This window comes from Neoarius graeffei, chromosome 1 (genome assembly GCF_027579695.1).
Source record: "Neoarius graeffei isolate fNeoGra1 chromosome 1, fNeoGra1.pri, whole genome shotgun sequence".
In the NCBI taxonomy this organism is placed as follows: Eukaryota; Metazoa; Chordata; class Actinopteri; order Siluriformes; family Ariidae; genus Neoarius; species Neoarius graeffei.
Window position 1 is genome coordinate 129,394,710 of NC_083569.1, and position 19,383 is coordinate 129,414,092.

General features: G+C 46.6%; 1 protein-coding gene across 4 annotated transcripts in view; it reads left to right on the plus strand.

Moving 5' to 3' along the window:
- Nucleotides 1-1,984: 1,984 nt before the first annotated feature.
- LOC132883633 (arf-GAP with coiled-coil, ANK repeat and PH domain-containing protein 2-like) overlaps nucleotides 1,985-19,383 on the plus strand; it is a 39,662-nt gene continuing 22,263 nt past the window's right edge. For all 4 annotated transcript variants that reach the window (XR_009654376.1, XM_060917506.1, XM_060917518.1 and 1 more), the window contains exons 1-11: nucleotides 1,985-2,166; nucleotides 5,793-5,850; nucleotides 7,369-7,488; nucleotides 7,756-7,809; nucleotides 7,914-7,972; nucleotides 8,052-8,235; nucleotides 8,308-8,352; nucleotides 8,467-8,562; nucleotides 11,428-11,502; nucleotides 11,613-11,624; nucleotides 12,164-12,276. Coding sequence is in view for 3 of the 4 variants with exons in the window: in XM_060917506.1 (XP_060773489.1) it covers nucleotides 2,114-2,166; nucleotides 5,793-5,850; nucleotides 7,369-7,488; nucleotides 7,756-7,809; nucleotides 7,914-7,972; nucleotides 8,052-8,235; nucleotides 8,308-8,352; nucleotides 8,467-8,562; nucleotides 11,428-11,502; nucleotides 11,613-11,624; nucleotides 12,164-12,276 (869 nt within the window). In the remaining variant the exon portion in view is untranslated. The remainder of the gene's footprint in view (nucleotides 2,167-5,792; nucleotides 5,851-7,368; nucleotides 7,489-7,755; nucleotides 7,810-7,913; nucleotides 7,973-8,051; nucleotides 8,236-8,307; nucleotides 8,353-8,466; nucleotides 8,563-11,427; nucleotides 11,503-11,612; nucleotides 11,625-12,163; nucleotides 12,277-19,383) is intronic.

Consider the following 19,383-nt stretch of genomic DNA (forward strand, 5'->3'; position numbering starts at 1 on the left):
CAATTTACTCTTTTGAGAATATAAAACAGTTTCTTAGTTGCCCTTTTGAATCAAACTTTTATCATGCTCCTGGACAGTTTTGATCCAGGTTGAATTATTTTGAAAGAATAGTCATTATAACTTCACTCACATAATAACCAAAGCCTTCTACATTAAAATTGTGAAAATCCGGCCAAAAAAACGACCACGATAAAGATATATAATATGTCCATATTTCGGAAATTTGGTTTTTGAAAATGACGCCATTTTGAAAACGGCGGCGGCCATCTTTAAAATGGCGGAAATCGCGATGGCCAACGATTGTTTTGGAAACAGCATGGTTTGATCTACATGTGTGCCAATTTTCATGCTTTGCTCACCAAGTGAAATATTCTGGTGAAAATTTCATGTTAGCCGCTACACTATGCTGTAAAGTTCCCGATATGGAGCCTAATTTGTGGGCGGCGGATAACAACACAGCTATCATAATGAATGTTAGTTTGGAGTCTAGCCAGCTATCGATAGCTTACTCAGTTTCATGTTAGCTTTGATTTCTTGTATAAGGCCATTAATTTAATCAGCCTGGACGTTCGTTTGTTATTCTTCAGGCAACAAAAAGTGTTATTCAAGACAGGAAGGCTAAAATTAACGACACTAGCAGTTTTGAAGGCTTCATTGCCTCATTAGAGAGCCGGTCACAACATGTAAGGCTGATTTACAATTTACTCTTGCTTGTTTTAGCTTATTGGTTCCCTACCTACCTCTGTATTTAACTCAATGTTCAGCTTTGAATAAAAATTCTATTGACTTGATATGAAAAGATTCAGTTGTTCATTTACATTGCCTGCTGAGGTTTTAATAAATTATTTACCAAACGATTTAAAAGGAGCCTACCATGACTATGAAGTTACACTTCAAATTTGTCTTCTGCATTTCACCCTAATATGGAGAATGTGGTCGGTATGTCAGCCAGGAGACTGACTAAATATGACCCATGACATCCACACTGTGCATGTTTTACAGTAAAATACCAGTGTATTATGTTTTTTACAACAATAAAAAGGGTACACAGTGTGCACTACACACTTTATCAGCACAAAATACTGTATGTCTGGTAAATGAACAAGGTCCACAGACCTACGTTGTGTGCAAACCCTCCTAAAAGCAAACCAGTTTCCCACCGACGGACCGACCGATGGGTCGACACGCGACTAAACATTTCACCATCCCCCCGGTTTGATTTTACAACTCGACCACTGAAACAACCCTTACGTATTTAACAACAGTAGCAAAATACTCGGGTCTTGAAATAAACGCACATTAGTCATGAACAATGGTAACGACTCTCTTTTGCGTTGTTTTTGACAGAAGTAAAATTCATACGTGAACAAAGTTTGGCGAGTTACTTTGGAAGGGAACTAGTCCGGCTGGCTGGTGGAAAAATATATGAATTTCTAGGCCTGCTACCCTTACACTGGTTTGAAGCCAAAATGAATAAATAGTGAAGAAGAAGAATGACCTTTCTCTCTCTCTGAGTCCCTCCACTGTTTCAGCTGACGCTGTTAAAATGCGACTTTTGGATTTAAACTTGTATCTCGACGCTAACAGCACCATGATCGCACAGATATCAAAACATTTCATTAAAAAAAAACATTAATTTACATGAAATTACACGAAGCTATATTCATCGTCCATTTTAGCAAGCTAGCTTTACCTCAGGTTCCCTCAGCGCGGGAATCCTCTGGACCAATCAGATTCCGCGCTGTGATCCGGGCACCTGTTTATGGGATGTGTAGTTTTCCCACCGTGACTGAACTACAAACAGCGAACTGAAATTACAGTTTAAACGCTTAAAACACACACTTTTGATATTTTGGGTAAAATATAACACACGTTAAACATGGAATAAATAAAAAAGCGAATAATCGGGGAAAAAATTTCGGTGTGAATGAAATGAATGAACGAGTTCACTTCCGGTGTTGGTGTGACGTCACGGCGCCGGATCTCGCCGTTTATTCTTCTTCTTCTTCTTCTGTGGTCCAGGAGCCGCACAGTCCGCTACCTGTGCCTTCTGCAGTCATCCAGCAATAATCATAAATCATAATAAAACAATTAAGGCATAAATAATAATAATATGATAATGAAGGTGGATTTTGAGGAGTGTCTGAAAGACTCGCCCCGTTTCCGGTAGGTGGAAATGACTGTCCGCGCGCGCGCGCACACTGCGGCTTCTTCTCAACCTTCTGTTATTTACACTTATCTAATAACTCATCATGCCATAGAATATCATAACATACAGCACAGTAAAACATCATAAACATCTCTGGCTCCTGCACTGATGTGTGTTTGTGGTTTAGTCATCATTTAGATGATTATTTGATCATGGAGGGAATAAAATGGCCTTTTGTTTTGCATTATGTGTAAATATGACATTTATTTATTGCATTCCCTTCTGAAAAAAAGATGTTTATTTAGGTTTCTGTTGGTTATGTATTGTGTTTTATTCCCCACCCCAGTGTAAAGGTTGAACAGGTGAGCTGTGGTGGATGATGAACCCAGTTAATGGAGTCTGATGGGTTTAATGGGGTCCTGCGGGAGACTGGTGGAGTCTGATGGGTTTAATGGGGTCCTGCAGGAGACTGATGGAGTCTGATGGGTTTAATGGGGTCCTGTGGGAGACTGGTGGAGTCTGATGGGTTTAATGGGGTCCTGCGGGAGACCGGTGGAGTTCTGATGGGTTTAATGGGGTCCTGCAGGAGACTGATGGAGTCTGATGGGTTTAATGGGGTCCTGCGGGAGACCGATGGAGTCTGATGGGTTTAATGGGGTCCTGCAGGAGACTGATGGAGTCTGATGGGTTTAATGGGGTCCTGTGGGAGACTGGTGGAGTCTGATGGGTTTAATGGGGTCCTGCGGGAGACTGGTGGAGTCTGATGGGTTTAATGGGGTCCTGCGGGAGACCGGTGGAGTTCTGATGGGTTTAATGGGGTCCTGCAGGAGACTGATGGAGTCTGATGGGTTTAATGGGGTCCTGCGGGAGACCGATGGAGTCTGATGGGTTTAATGGGGTCCTGCAGGAGACTGATGGAGTCTGATGGGTTTAATGGGGTCCTGTGGGAGACTGGTGGAGTCTGATGGGTTTAATGGGGTCCTGCGGGAGACTGGTGGAGTCTGATGGGTTTAATGGGGTCCTGCGGGAGACCGGTGGAGTTCTGATGGGTTTAATGGGGTCCTGCAGGAGACTGATGGAGTCTGATGGGTTTAATGGGGTCCTGCGGGAGACTGATGGAGTCTGATGGGTTTAATGGGGTCCTGCGGGAGACCGGTGGAGTTCTGATGGGTTTAATGGGGTCCTGCGGGAGACTGATGGAGTCTGATGGGTTTAATGGGGTCCTGCGGGAGACCGATGGAGTCTGATGGGTTTAATGGGGTCCTGCAGGAGACTGATGGAGTCTGATGGGTTTAATGGGGTCCTGCGGGAGACCGGTGGAGTCTGATGGGTTTAATGGGGTCCTGCGGGAGACTGGTGGAGTCTGATGGGTTTAATGGGGTCCTGCGGGAGACCGGTGGAGTTCTGATGGGTTTAATGGGGTCCTGCAGGAGACTGATGGAGTCTGATGGGTTTAATGGGGTCCTGCGGGAGACTGGTGGAGTCTGATGGGTTTAATGGGGTCCTGCAGGAGACTGATGGAGTCTGATGGGTTTAATGGGGTCCTGCGGGAGACTGGTGGAGTCTGATGGGTTTAATGGGGTCCTGCGGGAGACCGGTGGAGTTCTGATGGGTTTAATGGGGTCCTGCAGGAGACTGATGGAGTCTGATGGGTTTAATGGGGTCCTTCGGGAGACTGATGGAGTCTGATGGGTTTAATGGGGTCCTGCGGGAGACTGGTGGAGTCTGATGGGTTTAATGGGGTCCTGCGGGAGACCGGTGGAGTTCTGATGGGTTTAATGGGGTCCTGCAGGAGACTGATGGAGTCTGATGGGTTTAATGGGGTCCTGCGGGAGACTGGTGGAGTCTGATGGGTTTAATGGGGTCCTGCGGGAGACTGATGGAGTCTGATGGGTTTAATGGGGTCCTGCGGGAGACTGGTGGAGTCTGATGGGTTTAATGGGGTCCTGCGGGAGACCGGTGGAGTTCTGATGGGTTTAATGGGGTCCTGCAGGAGACTGATGGAGTCTGATGGGTGGAGTCTGATGGGTTTAATGGGGTCCTGCAGGAGACCGGTGGAGTTCTGATGGGTTTAATGGGGTCCTGCAGGAGACCGGTGGAGTTCTGATGGGTTTAATGGGGTCCTGCGGGAGACCGGTGGAGTCTGATGGGTTTAATGGGGTCCTGCGGGAGACTGGTGGAGTCTGATGGGTTTAATGTGGTCCTGCGGGAGACTGGTGGAGTCTGATGGGTTTAATGGGGTCCTGCGGGAGACTGGTGGAGTCTGATGGGTTTAATGGGGTCCTGCGGGAGACTGGTGGAGTCTGATGGGTTTAATGGGGTCCTGCGGGAGACTGGTGGAGTCTGATGGGTTTAATGGGGTGCTGCGGGAGACTGGTGGAGTCTGATGGGTTTAATGGGGTCCTGCGGGAGACTGGTGGAGTCTGATGGGTTTAATGGGGTCCTGCGGGAGACTGGTGGAGTCTGATGGGTTTAATGGGGTCCTGCGGGAGACTGGTGGAGTCTGATGGGTTTAATGGGGTCCTGCGGGAGACTGGTGGAGTCTGATGGGTTTAATGGGGTCCTGCGGGAGACTGGTGGAGCCTGATGGGTTTAATGGGGTCCTGCAGGAGACTGGTGGAGTCTGATGGGTTTAATGGGGTCCTGCTGGAGACTGGTGGAGTCTGATTAGGACTGCAGTTGTCATGAACAGTTTTGCACTCAAGTTTCCATCAATGAAGAGTTTATAACATCAATGAAACTGTCTTCATGTTAAAACTGTTAATGTTATAGTCATGCTGTCTGTTGTTGCCCAAATGAGGATGGGTTCCCTTTTGAGTCTGGTTCCTCTCGAGGTTTCTTCCTCATGTCGTCTGAGGGAGTTTTTCCTTGCCACCGTCGCCACAGGCTTGCTCACTGGGGATAGATTAGGGACAAAATTAGCTCATGTTTTAAGTCGTTCAAATTCTGTAAAGCTGCTTTGCGACAATGTTTATTGTTAAAAGCGCTATACAAATAAACTTGACTTGACTTGATGGGTTTAATGGGGTCCTGCGGGAGACTGGTGGAGTCTGATGGGTTTAATGGGGTCCTGCGGGAGACTGGTGGAGTCTGATGGGTTTAAGTCAAGTCAAGTTTATTTGTATAGCGCTTTTAACAATAAACATTGTCGCAAAGCAGCTTTACAGAATTTGAACAACTTAAAATATGAGCTAATTTTATCCCTAATCTATCCCCAACAAGCATGCCTTAATGGGGTCCTGCAGGAGACTGGTGGAGTTCTGATGGGTTTAATGGGGTCCTGCAGGAGACTGGTGGGTTTAATGGGGTCCTGCAGGAGATTGGTGGAGTCTGATGGGTTTAATGGGGTCCTGCAGGAGACTGGTGGGTTTAATGGGGTTTAATGATGACACTAATGGTAATAATGATGATGATGGTGAAGATCGTCATGCTGATGAATGGTGCTGGTGATGATGATTATGATGGTGGTGGTGGTCATGGTGTTGAAGATGATGATGATTATGGTCATGATGATGGTGGTGATAATAATGGTGGTGAAGATCATGATAATGATGGAGATGAGGATAGTGATGGTGGTGGTAATGATGATTTTGATAATAATGGTGGTGATGATAATGTTGATGACGACGATGATGATGTGCAGGGCTGCTGTAGAAGATGTAGAGGGGGATGTTGGAGAGCTGGAATCCAAACTGGACAAGGTGAGTGCTGATGATGAATTATACTTTTTTCTGTCTCAATAATTGTTTAACCGTTGTCATCATTTATGTTTTATCTGTATTAGTTCTCCTTGCTGAACGTTTTACTCATAATTATAAACCTCATCAGCTTCTCTTTCTGTATTGAACTTCATTTTGCGTTATCACCAGCTTCACTAAGATACGAACACTGTTCATGTACCTTCTCAACTTTGAGCAGTATGATGATGATGAACTGAAGAGTTTTTCAGAGTTGGTGACTTACGGTGCCCTCCACAATTATTGGCACCCTGGTAAAGGTTGGAAAAATATCCACCTTTTTCTCTGAATAAATTTATTTAAATTAAAGCTTGGATTTTTCCTCATTTTTTCATTGTGAGATGAAGCGACTTCACCAAAAGGCGGATTTTTTTTCCAACCTGTTTTACTAAACTTTACAAGGGGGCAAATAATTGTGGCGGGCACTGTAAATCTAAAGTTTGCGCCAGTATTTACATGGTGAAAGTTCCCGGTATTCAGAGTCGGGTTATGCCGGTGCTTAAGTGGATTTTCTGAGCTCCACATTCAGATTATTAAAATCACCTGCGTGTAGGTCACACGTCCAAGGTTGCCAGATTTTTCTCAAGTAGAAGCATCTGAGATGGAGTTTTTCGCTATCATCTCGATCAGTGATTGTATATATGGGTGGACATCAAAGCAGACATTCAGAAGAGAAGGGAAAGCATCTCTGATGCCATCTAGTGGCTGGGTGCGGTAGAGTTTTTAACACATGTTACTGAATCAGACTTTGGGTAAATTCTGTTTTAAATTACATCCCCACAAATTATTTTCAGGAATAGTGCTGTCATTTTTATAATTTCAGCTGACTGTGATATTGCACCCAATATTTTTCCTTCTGATAAATGTGTTTTATTGGAGTTATCTAGTGATAAATAAAAGCTTTTGGTTCATGAGGATGAAGAAGTGACAGCACAAACCAAGGCAGCTAACACAAGCTCCATTTCATAATACAGTAATTTATTGACTCTACGACCTTCGAGAACACTAGAACTAGCTTGGTAAGGTTAGTCAGTCTCTCCTTCCTTCTCCATTCACATGTGTAACTTACGACAGATATCAGAGTGAGAGGAACATCATGGAGAGCAGTGGTATTTTCCTTAAAAACAGTTTGTGTTGAGTGTAAATGTTGACTGGCATTTATATTTTCAATTTGTACATTACATTAGCTGCTTATACATACATTACTTTGATTAAAACGATGGATAATGTCGCGTAGCTAGAGAATAGTAGCTTATGGCTCAAAGCTCTGAAATCTTTTCCTAATCATGGAAAAATCAAGATGAATTAATATCACTGTACTCATAATCATGTAGTCATAAAACAGTAAATCAAGGTTATGAAGTCATAATGTGTATTCATGAAATCTGTAGATATATCTGTGTGTAATTTTGCAATATATCATCTAACTTGAAGTTCAGTGGTTGAGGCAAGTTTGATATTGAGTGTGTGTGTGTGTTACAGTTAGTTAAGCTGAGTATCGGGATGATCGACGCCGGTCGAGTTTACAGTCACGCCAACAGACAGTTTATTAACGGGATCCGAGATTTAGCGCTGCAGTCCAGCAGAGATGACGTCATCGGGGTAAGAACCACAGGTCAATTCACACAGCGCCCCCTGGTGTCCCACTCATAATGAAAGTGTGTGTCATCTGTGTAGAGGAGTGGACACTTGTAGCACAGGGGGATTAGAATGTAGGCTAACATGCTAGAAGAGCATCAGCATCATGTGCAGTTGGATGAATCAGAGGAATAAAACACAATCTGTTTTTATAGCTAAATTTATTTCCAGTCTGTGCACAGCATTGTTAGTGTGTGATGTCCTGGTATCCTCTCTCTTTCTTCTCCTCAGTCCAGTTTAGCTGCTTTTGCTGAGACACTGCAGGAGATGAATAACTACCACACAGTGAGTGTGTTTGTCCATTACCTTTCATGAACACCAGTGCGGCGTGTGTATGGGAGTATTGTCACATTGCATCTGGAACACACTGCTTTTTCTTTTCCTCGTAGATCTTATTTGACCAAGCGCAGCACTCTGTCAGGTCTCAGCTTCAGACCTTCATAAAAGAGTGAGTGGTGTTGTTTTGTCAGTCGCCTGGTTGCGTGAGAGTTTGAGCTCAATGCCATGTGGACATTTTTCCATGTCAGGGATCTGAGGAAGTTTAAGGAGGTGAAGAAACAGTTTGATAAAGCGAGTGAGGAGAAGGAAGTGGCATTGGTGAAAAACGCTCAGGTTCCCCGGAACAAGCCACATGAAGTGGATGAGGCCACCAACATCCTCAGTACAACCCGGAAGTGCTTCCGTCACATCGCCCTCGACTACGTCCTGCAGGTCAGTGAGGTCACACAGGGTCACACGAAGTCACATGGGGTTATATCAACAAAAACATCTTTTGTGTTTCAGATCAATGTTCTTCAGTCCAAGAAAAGATTGGAGATTCTCAAATCGGTATGAATTAAGTCTTCATAAATAAACAGGTTAATGTAACAGCAAATGATTGACGAGGTCTGTGATTTAAAACCTTTTGGGATTCTATTGAGTCTGTGATTCTGTATTTTTCAGATGCTGTCGTTCATGAACTCCAACCTGAGCTTCTTCCAGCAGGGATACACACTGTTCAGCGATCTACAGCCACTGATGAAGCAACTTGGGGGACAGGTACACACACACACACACACACACACACACACACACACACACACACACACATATTGTGTGTACCTTCATCTCAGAAGCTTGTCAGTGTCGAGGATGGGTCCATTTTGAGGAGGAATACATCACTGCTGAAGTCCAATATGCTGCTCATTTACTTGTCTGATAGCAGGTGATACCATGTGCCATAATCCTAGTATAAGTTGTTCTGCAAATAAACAAATGACACAAGTGACAGAGACCTGGATGTATTTCACAGTTAATGATTAAAGCAAAGCACAATGCAAACTGTGCAAACATGAAGAGGAGGAACTACAGCATCATCCAACAGAACAGTTGTTGTCGGTTCCCTCGTTAACATGGATGGATCTCCTTCAAAATCTTCTCTCCTTCCTCTCATGTGCCCGCAGATAACTGAGTAGGCCGAGACGAGAATGGAGCTTTCGTGGGCATCGAGGGCATTGGATGGTAGGTTCCCTCTCATGGCCAGTAGCCAGTCTTTCCTTTCTGCCTTGAGAGTGTTTGAGAGGTTTGCCTTGAGAGTGTCCTTGAACCTCTTAAGTGGGCATCCACAGTGTCTCAAGCCGATCAGAAGCTCCCCGTAGAAGACTTGTGTCACTCATCCCGACCACATGACCAGACCATCGAAGTTGGGTTTTTCATTGGGGAGGGTCGTAATTTCAGCTTCGTTCTCCTCGAACCAGTCCTGGTGTTTTCGGGTCATGAAACCAAGAACTTCTTCACAGGTGGTCATCGTTGGTTCTTTAAGAGCTTTCCAGTGTTCCTCTATGGTGGAGCTGGATGAGGGAGGAAGATTTTTGGAGAGCTCTTCTTCCAGGTTTTGGGAGAATTTTGCTTGATGGACTGGATCTTTTAATAGTTTTAATTGAGTTAATTGAGCTTCTTCCTGGGTGGTTGTTGGTGGGACGGTCGGGGGTGCGGCTTGAGCTGAAGGTTGACCTTTTAGATGATGAGATGGTGGTCAGTCCAACAGTCATCTGCACCTTCATTGCTCTACTGATGTTAACATCAGCTGGATCTCTGGTTTGCGTGATGATGTAATCGATGAGATGCCAATGACAGGAACGGGGGTGCATCCAGGAAGTTTTGTGTTTGTTCTTAAGTCGGAAGGTAGTATTGGTAAGCAGAAGGCCCATTTCAGACTGCACAGATCTAGGAGAAGGAGCCCATTGGAGTTGACATTTCCTACTCCCTCCTTTCCGATGGCGTCTTTCCACCGTTGATAGCTCCTCCCCACCTAGGCGTTGAAATCGCCAAGAATGAAGAGTTTGTCATCTTTAGGTACAGATTGAAGGGTTTGCCATAGAGTTTGGTAGAAGGATTCCTTGGCCTCATCCTCAGCATCAAGTGATGGAGCCTAGACACTGAGGAGAGTGATATGGTTTCTTACTTCTAATGGCAGTCTAAGGGTCATGATGTGTTCGTCGATTCCAGTTGGCAGGATATTTAGTGATGAAACGAGATTGGTTTTGATGGCAAATCCAACCCCATGTAATCTGTGTTCTTCGGCAGACCTTCCCTTCCAGAAGAAGGTGTATCCTGATCCTGCTTCTACTCATTGGCCCTCATCTGCAAGGCAAGTCTCGCAGATGGCTGCGATGTCCACATTGTATCGTAGAAGTTCTTTCCTGACCAAAGCAGTTCTTCGTTCTGGTCGATTGCTGTTTTTGGTATTCATGAGGGTTAGAACATTCCAAATTCCAAGGACAAGAAGTTTTTGAAGAGATTTATTTTATTGATTTCGACCACAAGAGGATGAGCACGAAAGGCGTGGTTACCCAACCATGTTGATTGAGGCAGACAATTTTTGAGCCACCTTTTCCAGGCCCCTCCCTATTCAGGGTGAGTGGCACCGATCCTAAATAGGCCCGCTCAGTTGTGGTGGTGGGCCTGAACTTCCGTGCTGCCTCCGGTTCATGAGAAGAAAGACCATCGTGCCACCAGCGCCAGGATGCAGGTTTGGGACAAAGGACTTCCAGTGTTCATCTCACCTGTCCCCGTCACCCCTCTCTCACTGCTCCTGGACTTGCAGAAAGGTTGCGTGAAAACAGCATGAAGGAGTAACTGCTCGTGTGAGTAGCGGAACTGGTTGTGAAATCCAGAACCATGTGCATTTGGCCTCGAGATCCCTGGGACTGTGGCACAGATGGGTACTGCAACAACGCTGGGATCCTTTGGTTGCAACGGAGTTGCCGAGTCATTCCAGTATGATCAACATCGCCATTCAGCCAGTATAACAGTCTGTCATTGCCCGCCATCCTGACCCTCCGTGAGATAGGGCTACCGCTCATGTAGCCAGGAGGTTTGTATAACCGTCAGCAGCATCGGTCTTGCCATTTTAGCCATGACTGGTCCAACAGTTGCCTCATCCCCAGGGTGTGTCCACACATCGATGGGCCATGCAGGGTGAGATTTAAGGGGGCTGTTGGTCTTCCCCCACCAGAGCCTCGTTAACACCAGTTAAACAACTGGAGGTCCCAGGATGCACCATGTAGAGGTGAGGTTGACTTGATGTAGAGCTGGTCAGGGTACTATAATTTCCCTTTTCCGGCCTGCTTGCGCAGAACCTAGACCAGGTACAATGATCCACGATGTGACAGGCTGAAACTGAGAGGTGAGATCTGCTACCACTACAATCGCAACAAGCTGGATAGACAGCAACTATGGCTACAGGATGCACACAGGCAAGCAGGCACATGCATCACAAAGCACAATATCTACATCCAATACATCCCAATACACTACAGTAACCTGATAAAAACATCTTGCACGTAAAACCTGTAGCCAGCAAAATGTACACGTGTACATTACTACTTCCTGTAAATGTCTGATCTCATCTCTGTCTGTCAGCTGGATCAGCTGGTTGTCGACTCGGCAAAGGAGAAAAGAGACATGGAGCAGAAACACTCAGCCATCCAGCAGCAGGTACACACACACACACACTCACACTTAATTATTATGGTAATTCTGCTGTTGTTATCTGTGTTTAAACTAATGTTCTTTTTCTTTTTGATTTCATGATCATCCTGCTACAGGCTGCACTTCAGGTAAGACCTCTCTCTCCATCTCTCTGTCTCTCTCTAGCCCCTTTCCCACAGCCTGTTCAAGGTGGGAACTCTGAACAAACCTTTATTCTGTCTTGTGTTCTGTATAAAACGTCTGAATGTGGAACGAGGTGTGTGCTGTTCCTCCTCTGAGCTGAACGATTAGTAGTACGGTAACAAAGCCGGAATTGATGTCTGTGTAAAAGGGACAGGTGGCACGGTGGGACAGGGGTGTGATGTTTTTGACATTGAAATTCGTTTTTGACTTTCTTCTTTCTAAGATCAGCATGAATTTAAACGTCTCCATCTACAGTGTCTAAGGTCTGCATGGCTTTCTGCTTCAAATTGCTTCCTACTTCACTTTCTTCGCCAAAATAAGAGAGAGAGAGAGAGAGAGAAACTCCTCGTTCCACATTCAGATGTTTTATACAGAATGTGAGGCAGAATAAAGGCATAAGATTCCTGCCTTGAATAGGCTGTGGAAAAGGGGCATAAGTTTCTGTCTCTCAGTAGGGGCAAATGTTTTTTGTGTGTGTGTGTAGGACTTGTCTTCTGAGGACTGTGGGCTGCAGGTCAGTGTGGACTGTGAGGATGGAGTGATGATGGAAGGATATCTCTTCAAACGAGCCAGTAACGCTTTCAAAACCTGGAACAGGTACATACTGCCCGCCTGTCTGTTTGCATACTAAGGTAAAGTTTGGTGTTCTACAAGGTTCTGTCTTAGGCCCATTGCTTTCTTCTTTATATATGTTACCTCTGGGTAATATTATTCGGGAGCTTGGTTTTAGCTTCCACTGTTATGCTGATGACACACAGTTGTATGTTTCAGCAAAGCCAGATGAGAGACATCATTTTAATAAAACTGAGGAAAATGAGTAAAGGACATTAGACATTGGATGTCTGTTTGTCTTTCTGTCTGTCTGTAAGATAATTTAATTGATACAAGTTTTGCTCCTTTATTGATTAAAAAAAACTATGACCAAAAGGCTTCTACCTCCTCCTCTTAAAACTCATGACAGCATGGTGTTAAGCCCACGAGTGCCACCAAACTCTGCCATCTCTCACACAGGGATGTGATTTTTCCACAAATTCGCGGAATTCCGCTTTTTTCACCTCAAAATTTGAAGAAAAAAATTTTTTTCCGATTGTTCGCTCAAAAATCCACATTCATATCCTATTCGTTCCGACTTTCAGTAATTCCGTCATTGAGATGAAACGAGGTACGTGATTGGCCCATCGCTCTGTAACAACCAATGAACGCGCTTGTTAGATAGCTGTACGTAAGCTCGCTTCAAACAGAGAGTTGAAAGATGGCAGCCTCCGTGATCGAGCGTAAAGATGCACCTGATCATCAGTTTGGTGTGTGTTTTTAAAGTAAATAAACATGGGGAAGAAGAAAAAACAACCCAGCTCATTTCTTTCCCCATAATAAACCTGCGAGTGGTGATGGTGTCACTGCACGTGCGACAGTTGGGTATGTTTTCGCGGGGTGACGAAGGTTGCCGTGGCAACGGGGCCTCGCGCCATCTGTTGCTTCCTGGATGCACATGCGCACGCTATGAAAGCTGTGGTGAAAAGGTTAGCATCGGAGGCTAAACCTTCTGAGGAGAAAAGAAGGGGCGGTTTTTATTTCAGTTTGTTTTAGTTACGTCCGAAGAAACAGCAGTTTAAATCACGGCTCTAGTTTACAAATCAAAATGGGTACTCAGTGAAAACAAAACAAAAGCTAGAGCGAGGGGGAGCGGTGTAGAGAGAGGGGGAGCGGTGTAGAGCGAGGGGGAGCGGTGTAGAGAGAGGGGGAGCGGTGTAGAGCGAGGGGGAGCGGTGTAGAGAGAGGGGGAGTGGTGTAGAGAGAGGGGGAGCGTTGTAGAGAGAGGGGGAGCGTTGTAGAGAGAGGGGGAGCGGTGTAGAGAGAGGGGGAGCGTTGTAGAGAGAGGGGGAGCGGTGTAGAGAGAGGGGGAGCGGTGTAGAGCGAGGGGGAGCGGTGTAGAGAGAGGGGGAGCGGTGTAGAGAGAGGGGGAGCGGTGTAGAGAGAGGGGGAGCGGTGTAGAGCGAGGGGGAGCGGTGTAGAGAGAGGGGGAGAGGTGTAGAGCGAGGGGGAGCGGTGTAGAGAGAGGGGGAGCGGTGTAGAGAGAGGGGGAGCGGTGTAGAGAGGGGGAGCGGTGTAGAGCGAGGGGGAGCGGTGTAGAGAGAGGGGGAGAGGTGTAGAGCGAGGGGGAGCGGTGTAGAGAGAGGGGGAGCGGTGTAGAGAGAGGGGGAGCGGTGTAGAGAGAGGGGGAGCGGTGTAGAGAGAGGGGGAGCGGTGTAGAGAGAGGGGGAGCGGTGTAGAGAGAGGGGGAGCGGTGTAGAGAGAGGGGGAGCGGTGTAGAGAGAGGGGGAGCGGTGTAGAGCGAGGGGGAGCGGTGTAGAGAGAGGGGGAGCGGTGTAGAGAGAGGGGGAGCGGTGTAGAGAGAGGAGGGGGAGCGGTGTAGAGAGAGGGGGAGCGGTGTAGAGAGAGGGGGAGCGGTGTAGAGAGAGGGGGAGCGGTGTAGAGAGAGGGGGAGCGGTGTAGAGCGAGGGGGAGCGGTGTAGGGAGAGGGGGAGCGGTGTAGAGAGAGTGGGAGCGGTGTAGAGAGAGGGGGAGCGGTATAGAGAGAGGGGGAGCGGTGTAGAGAGAGGGGGAGCGGTGTAGAGAGAGGGGGAGCGGTGTAGAGAGAGGGGGAGCGGTGTAGAGAGAGGGGGAGCGGTGTAGAGAGAGGGGGAGCGGTGTAGAGAGAGGGGGAGCGGTGTAGAGAGAGGGGGAGCGGTGTAGAGAGAGGGGGAGCGGTGTAGAGAGAGGGGGAGCGGTGTAGAGAGAGGGGGAGCGGTGTAGAGAGAGGGGGAGCGGTGTAGAGAGAGGGGGAGCGGTGTAGAGAGAGGGGGAGCGGTGTAGAGAGAGGGGGAGCGGTATAGAGAGAGGGGGAGCGGTGTAGAGAGAGGGGGAGCGGTGTAGAGAGAGGGGGAGCGGTGTAGAGAGAGGGGGAGCGGTGTAGAGAGAGGGGGAGCGGTATAGAGAGAGGGGGAGCGGTGTAGAGAGAGGGGGAGCGGTATAGAGAGAGGGGGAGCGGTGTAGAGAGAGGGGGAGCGGTGTAGAGAGAGGAGGGGGAGCGGTGTAGAGAGAGGAGGGGGAGCGGTGTAGAGAGAGGAGGGGGAGCGGTGTAGAGAGAGGAGGGGGAGCGGTGTAGAGAGAGGGGGAGCGGTGTAGAGAGAGGGGGAGCGGTGTAGAGAGAGGGGGAGCGGTGTAGAGCGAGGGGGAGCGGTGTAGGGAGAGGGGGAGCGGTGTAGGGAGAGGGGGAGCGGTGTAGAGAGAGGGGGAGCGGTGTAGAGAGAGGGGGAGCGGTGTAGAGAGAGGGGGAGCGGTGTAGGGAGAGGGGGAGCGGTGTAGAGAGAGGGGGAGCGGTGTAGAGAGAGGGGGAGTGGTGTAGAGAGAGGGGGAGCGGTGGGAGTTTAACCCGGGAAAGTGAGTCTGTGAGGCGGCAGTGATGCTTGACCCCTCCCCCCTCCCGCCTCCTCTCACTTTACCTCAGAGTCTCTGCCAACTTCATCACAGATTATTTCACCTTTTTCACTCCAAGTTAGTTTTAATTTTCGCTCAAAACTTTTCCCACAGCGTGGATGTAAGGTAATTATACACAATTTTGATTTGTTTATTCAATATTAAAATGTTAGTGCAAATAATACATACTTGCCAACTTTTCAAAATTCTCATGAGGGAGAAAAGTGCATGAAAGACATTTTCAGTTGGCCGAGGGTCTGATGCGCGGTTGAAATGATAAAAACAGTGGATCCCAATTAATTGCAAACACATTTTTTGTGAATGTTGTTTAGTGAAAAAGTGATTTTTATTCTTGCATATGAAAATCCTCAAGTGGGTGAACACTGTACAGTTCTGTATACGAGTCAATTTCACAGAAAACGTATTTTTTTTGGTCTGGACGTGTTTTGTTTACATTTTGAGATTTCTAAAACCTTTTTATGGTCTCATATGATAAAACATTATCAGTTCTACCTTGCATTTCAAAATTTGACTACTTTGGTTCATAAATGTGCATTTTGGAGCAAATTTTAGGGTCGAAAATGAGCAAAAATGGCTGTTCCACTGAAAAGAGACTTTTTTTCAGACATGATTCTTAATGTTAGACAAAGGTGGAATTGAAACTTTTTCATGTTCAACGACAAGACTGTGGAAACCACAATGGACATATGATGTCACAAATTGAAAATGCCATTAAGAAAATATTTTTTTTTCGATGTTTTGTTAATTTTTGTACCTGTCCCAGAGGTTTGTGTCAGTTCTGTTACCGTGATTAATCACATCACAAAAATAAATGCTCCCAAAAGCTATTATTGAAATTATTTGTTGCCAAGGATCTACATATTCTCACCTTTTATATGGATGGCAGAATGAACTGAATCTGAGAATATTTACTTAAAAATTTCAGTTTTGGTAAGTAGTCTATGCATGACTAATTTTTTTGTGTCAATCCTGTTACCCTGTCTAAACGGGGTGTGCAGTAACTTAATCAAATATTAGAAGTTGCCATACATAAGAAGCAAACCGGGAGACTACCAGGAGCAATAGAGTTTAATAAATAATGGTGGATGAATTCTTATGTTGCATCATGTTTGTTTGAAAAGGCACATTTAGGTATGTTCAACTTCTACAGTAATTGAAAGTATAAATTTTGTTTTTCCTTGTACAATTTTCTATTTATTTCTAATGCAGATGATTTAATTTAGAATGACATTTTTAGGTTTCATGTTCTGGCTTTTTGTCAGTTAAGAATCATTGAATTTACTATAGGGGCTCAGAGTTGCATGTTGACTATTAAATTGGCTTGAATTTGTTAATCATGACAAGTTTTTTTCTTGTGTGTTTGCTTGCCATTTTAGTACAATTTAAGTCAGAAAACCCCAGAACCCAGGAGCTTCGGGGGGCTTCACCCCCCTTGTCCTCCCACCAGGGCGCTGCCCTGGACCAGCTGGGGGCCTGCGGCCCCCAGACCCCCGGCTAAAATTTTCAGATAATTTCACCAGCCCCAAATCACATCCCTGCTCACAGTCTTGGCTGAGTGCAGGAACATCCTCCAGCCTCAAATTGATCTGCTGGAGGGCTTGACGAATGACATCGTTCCAACAACTGTGTGGTCAGTGATAAGGGCGTCTCCATTCCACCGCTGGCAGATCAAACTCATAAATGGCTCTTGTGGGGTGGTCGTCTGTGCGGCGCAGGACATATCCAAGCCAACGAACACGGCGTTGTGTGATGGTGCGGCAGATATTTGGTTGGTTAGGCCTTTGGCGGAGCTCCTTGTTGGAGACACAGTCATACCAATGCACCCCCTCAATGGTCCTGAGGGCATGGGTCTCGAAGCCGAGAACACAGGTGGCCAAGGTCTTGCTTAGAGGCCAGGTCTCAGTACCATAGAGCAGCACTGATAAAACTACAGCGTTGTAGACCTGTAGCTTGGTGCATCGGGAGATGTCATATCGTCTCCAGAGTGGTCTCCAGAGGCTTCTCATGATGCCCACTGCCAGTCCATGTCACCTATTGAACTCAGTGAGGAGGTAGCCATTGTTGGTGACTTACGATCCCTGGTAAACAAATGATGTGACGGACTCGATGTGATCAGTGGCAGTGATGATGAGTGGTGGGTCAAGACCATCACCTATATGCATCAGCTTGGTCTTGGACCAGTTGACACATAGCCCAAGCCTGGATGCCTCCTCATCGAAAGCATGATGTGCTCCCTTCAATTCTGCTAATGAGCAGCAGAACAAAGTAGTGTCGTCTGCATAATCCAAGTCCGTCAGGTGGTAGTCTCCAAGCTGGACACCTGGGAAACGGTCGCAGACTGCAGTCATCAGGTAACCTATGATGCAGTTGAACAGGTCGGGGGTGGCCACACAGCCCTGGTGAACTCCAGTAGAAATTGGGAACCAGTCAGAATCCTTACCGTTGATCTGAGCGCAGCTCTCAGCAACGTTGTAGAGCATCATGAAGAGTGTGATTAGCTTCAGTGGGAGGGCTAAGGTGCGGAGGATATTCCACATGGTAGATCGTTCAACAGTGTCAAAGGCAGCCTTGAGGTCAATAAAGGCGATTAAAAAAAAAAGTGATGATTCTTGTGGAACTTCTTGGTGAGGAGCCGCAAAGCAGAGATGTGGTCAGTAGTTGATTGGCCGGGCATGAATCCTGCCTGTTGAGAGCGGCGTCTGGATCTGATGGCAGGGAGGGCACAGTCAAGGAAGGTTCAAGTGAAGAGTTTGGCTGGTATGGAAAGTAAAGTGATTGCTCGGTGGTTGTCACATACAAGATGGTTGCCTTTCCTCTTCCAAAACAGGAGGATAACACCTTGTCGCCAGTCATCTGGTAGCTCCTCCGTCACCCACACATGGTTTATGATGGCAGCCAGCCAGCCAATCATGCAGTCCCCACCCTTCTTGAGGAATTCATTGGTGATGCTGCAGATGCCTGGGGATTTGTTGTTCTTGAGCTTGTGGAGGGCCTTCGCTACCTTGTGTCCACAGACCACATTAGTGTGGTAGTCATGGTTGTAATCGATAGTGGAGGTGGCAGCAGCGTGAAGGTCTGGGTTGGGTGGTGGGGGAGGTCGCTGGAAGTGCTTCCGAAAGTGCTCGACCCACCAAGCAAGGCAGGTGTGTTTGGTAGTAATGATGTTGCCATCTTTGGACTTTTTGTGAGGGCCACTACAAGCATCACAAAGGAGGTGGTACTGTAGACCAGTCTCTGATCATTGCAGTGGGTGGCATCTTCCAGCCTTGCAGCCTCAATATCACAGTATCTCTTGCGGTCAATCTTTATGACAATATTACAGGCCATGTTCAGTTGACGATACTCGGGCATATCACTGCGAAGGTGGGCAGCACAATGTTCTTTGATGATGAGGAGGGTGTTGTTGGAGATCCAGGGCTGTCGAGCAGTGATGGTTGGGCGGCCAATGGTCATGGTGGTCACCTCATTAACAAAAGGCTTGACTAAACAAATATGTTTTCAGCCAAGACTTAAACACTGAGACTGTGTCTGAGTCCCAAGCACTACTTGGAAGGCTGTTCCATAACTGTGGGGCTTTGTAAGAAAAGGCTCTGCCCCCTGATGTATCCTTTACTGTGAGTACCAACAGATAGCCAACACCTACAAGTGTGAGAGTGCAATGAATCACAAAAGGTATGTACTTCTTTCAGGCAAGGAGGTGCTTGGATAATAGCATTAATGTCAGATAGTTGGGGTGGTGAAATGTGATACTCCTCTCTCATAACCATGAAAGGAAATGCTGGGTTAGGTCGTGTATCATGTGGCATGAAATGTTGCAACATTTCTGGTGAACACTGGGTTTATTTTGAGAGCAATACATCACGGCTCACCTGGAGCAGACAGGTACAATATTTGCATTCTTTTCAATAGGGAGAGTCAGCTCAGAGGCGGGACTAATTGTAATTGCAGCGAGAGTGCTCACTGCTTCTGCATGTGTCTGTGGAGGCATGGTGGGCTGAGTACGACTTACAGATTCATAGCGTGGCGGAGCTGAAGCCTTCCGTGTGCATTTACAGACGATACAGGGACAGATGGGCACACCACCAACGCAGATTTGGTTAATTTCACACTTTTTGTTACTCTCTTCTCTGTCTTCTCTGATGCATGCTTGCTCACACTGGACTTTCCTTGTCTTTAAGTTTGAGTTCTTGTCCTTTACACATTCCTCAACTTTATTAAGCTGGTGTC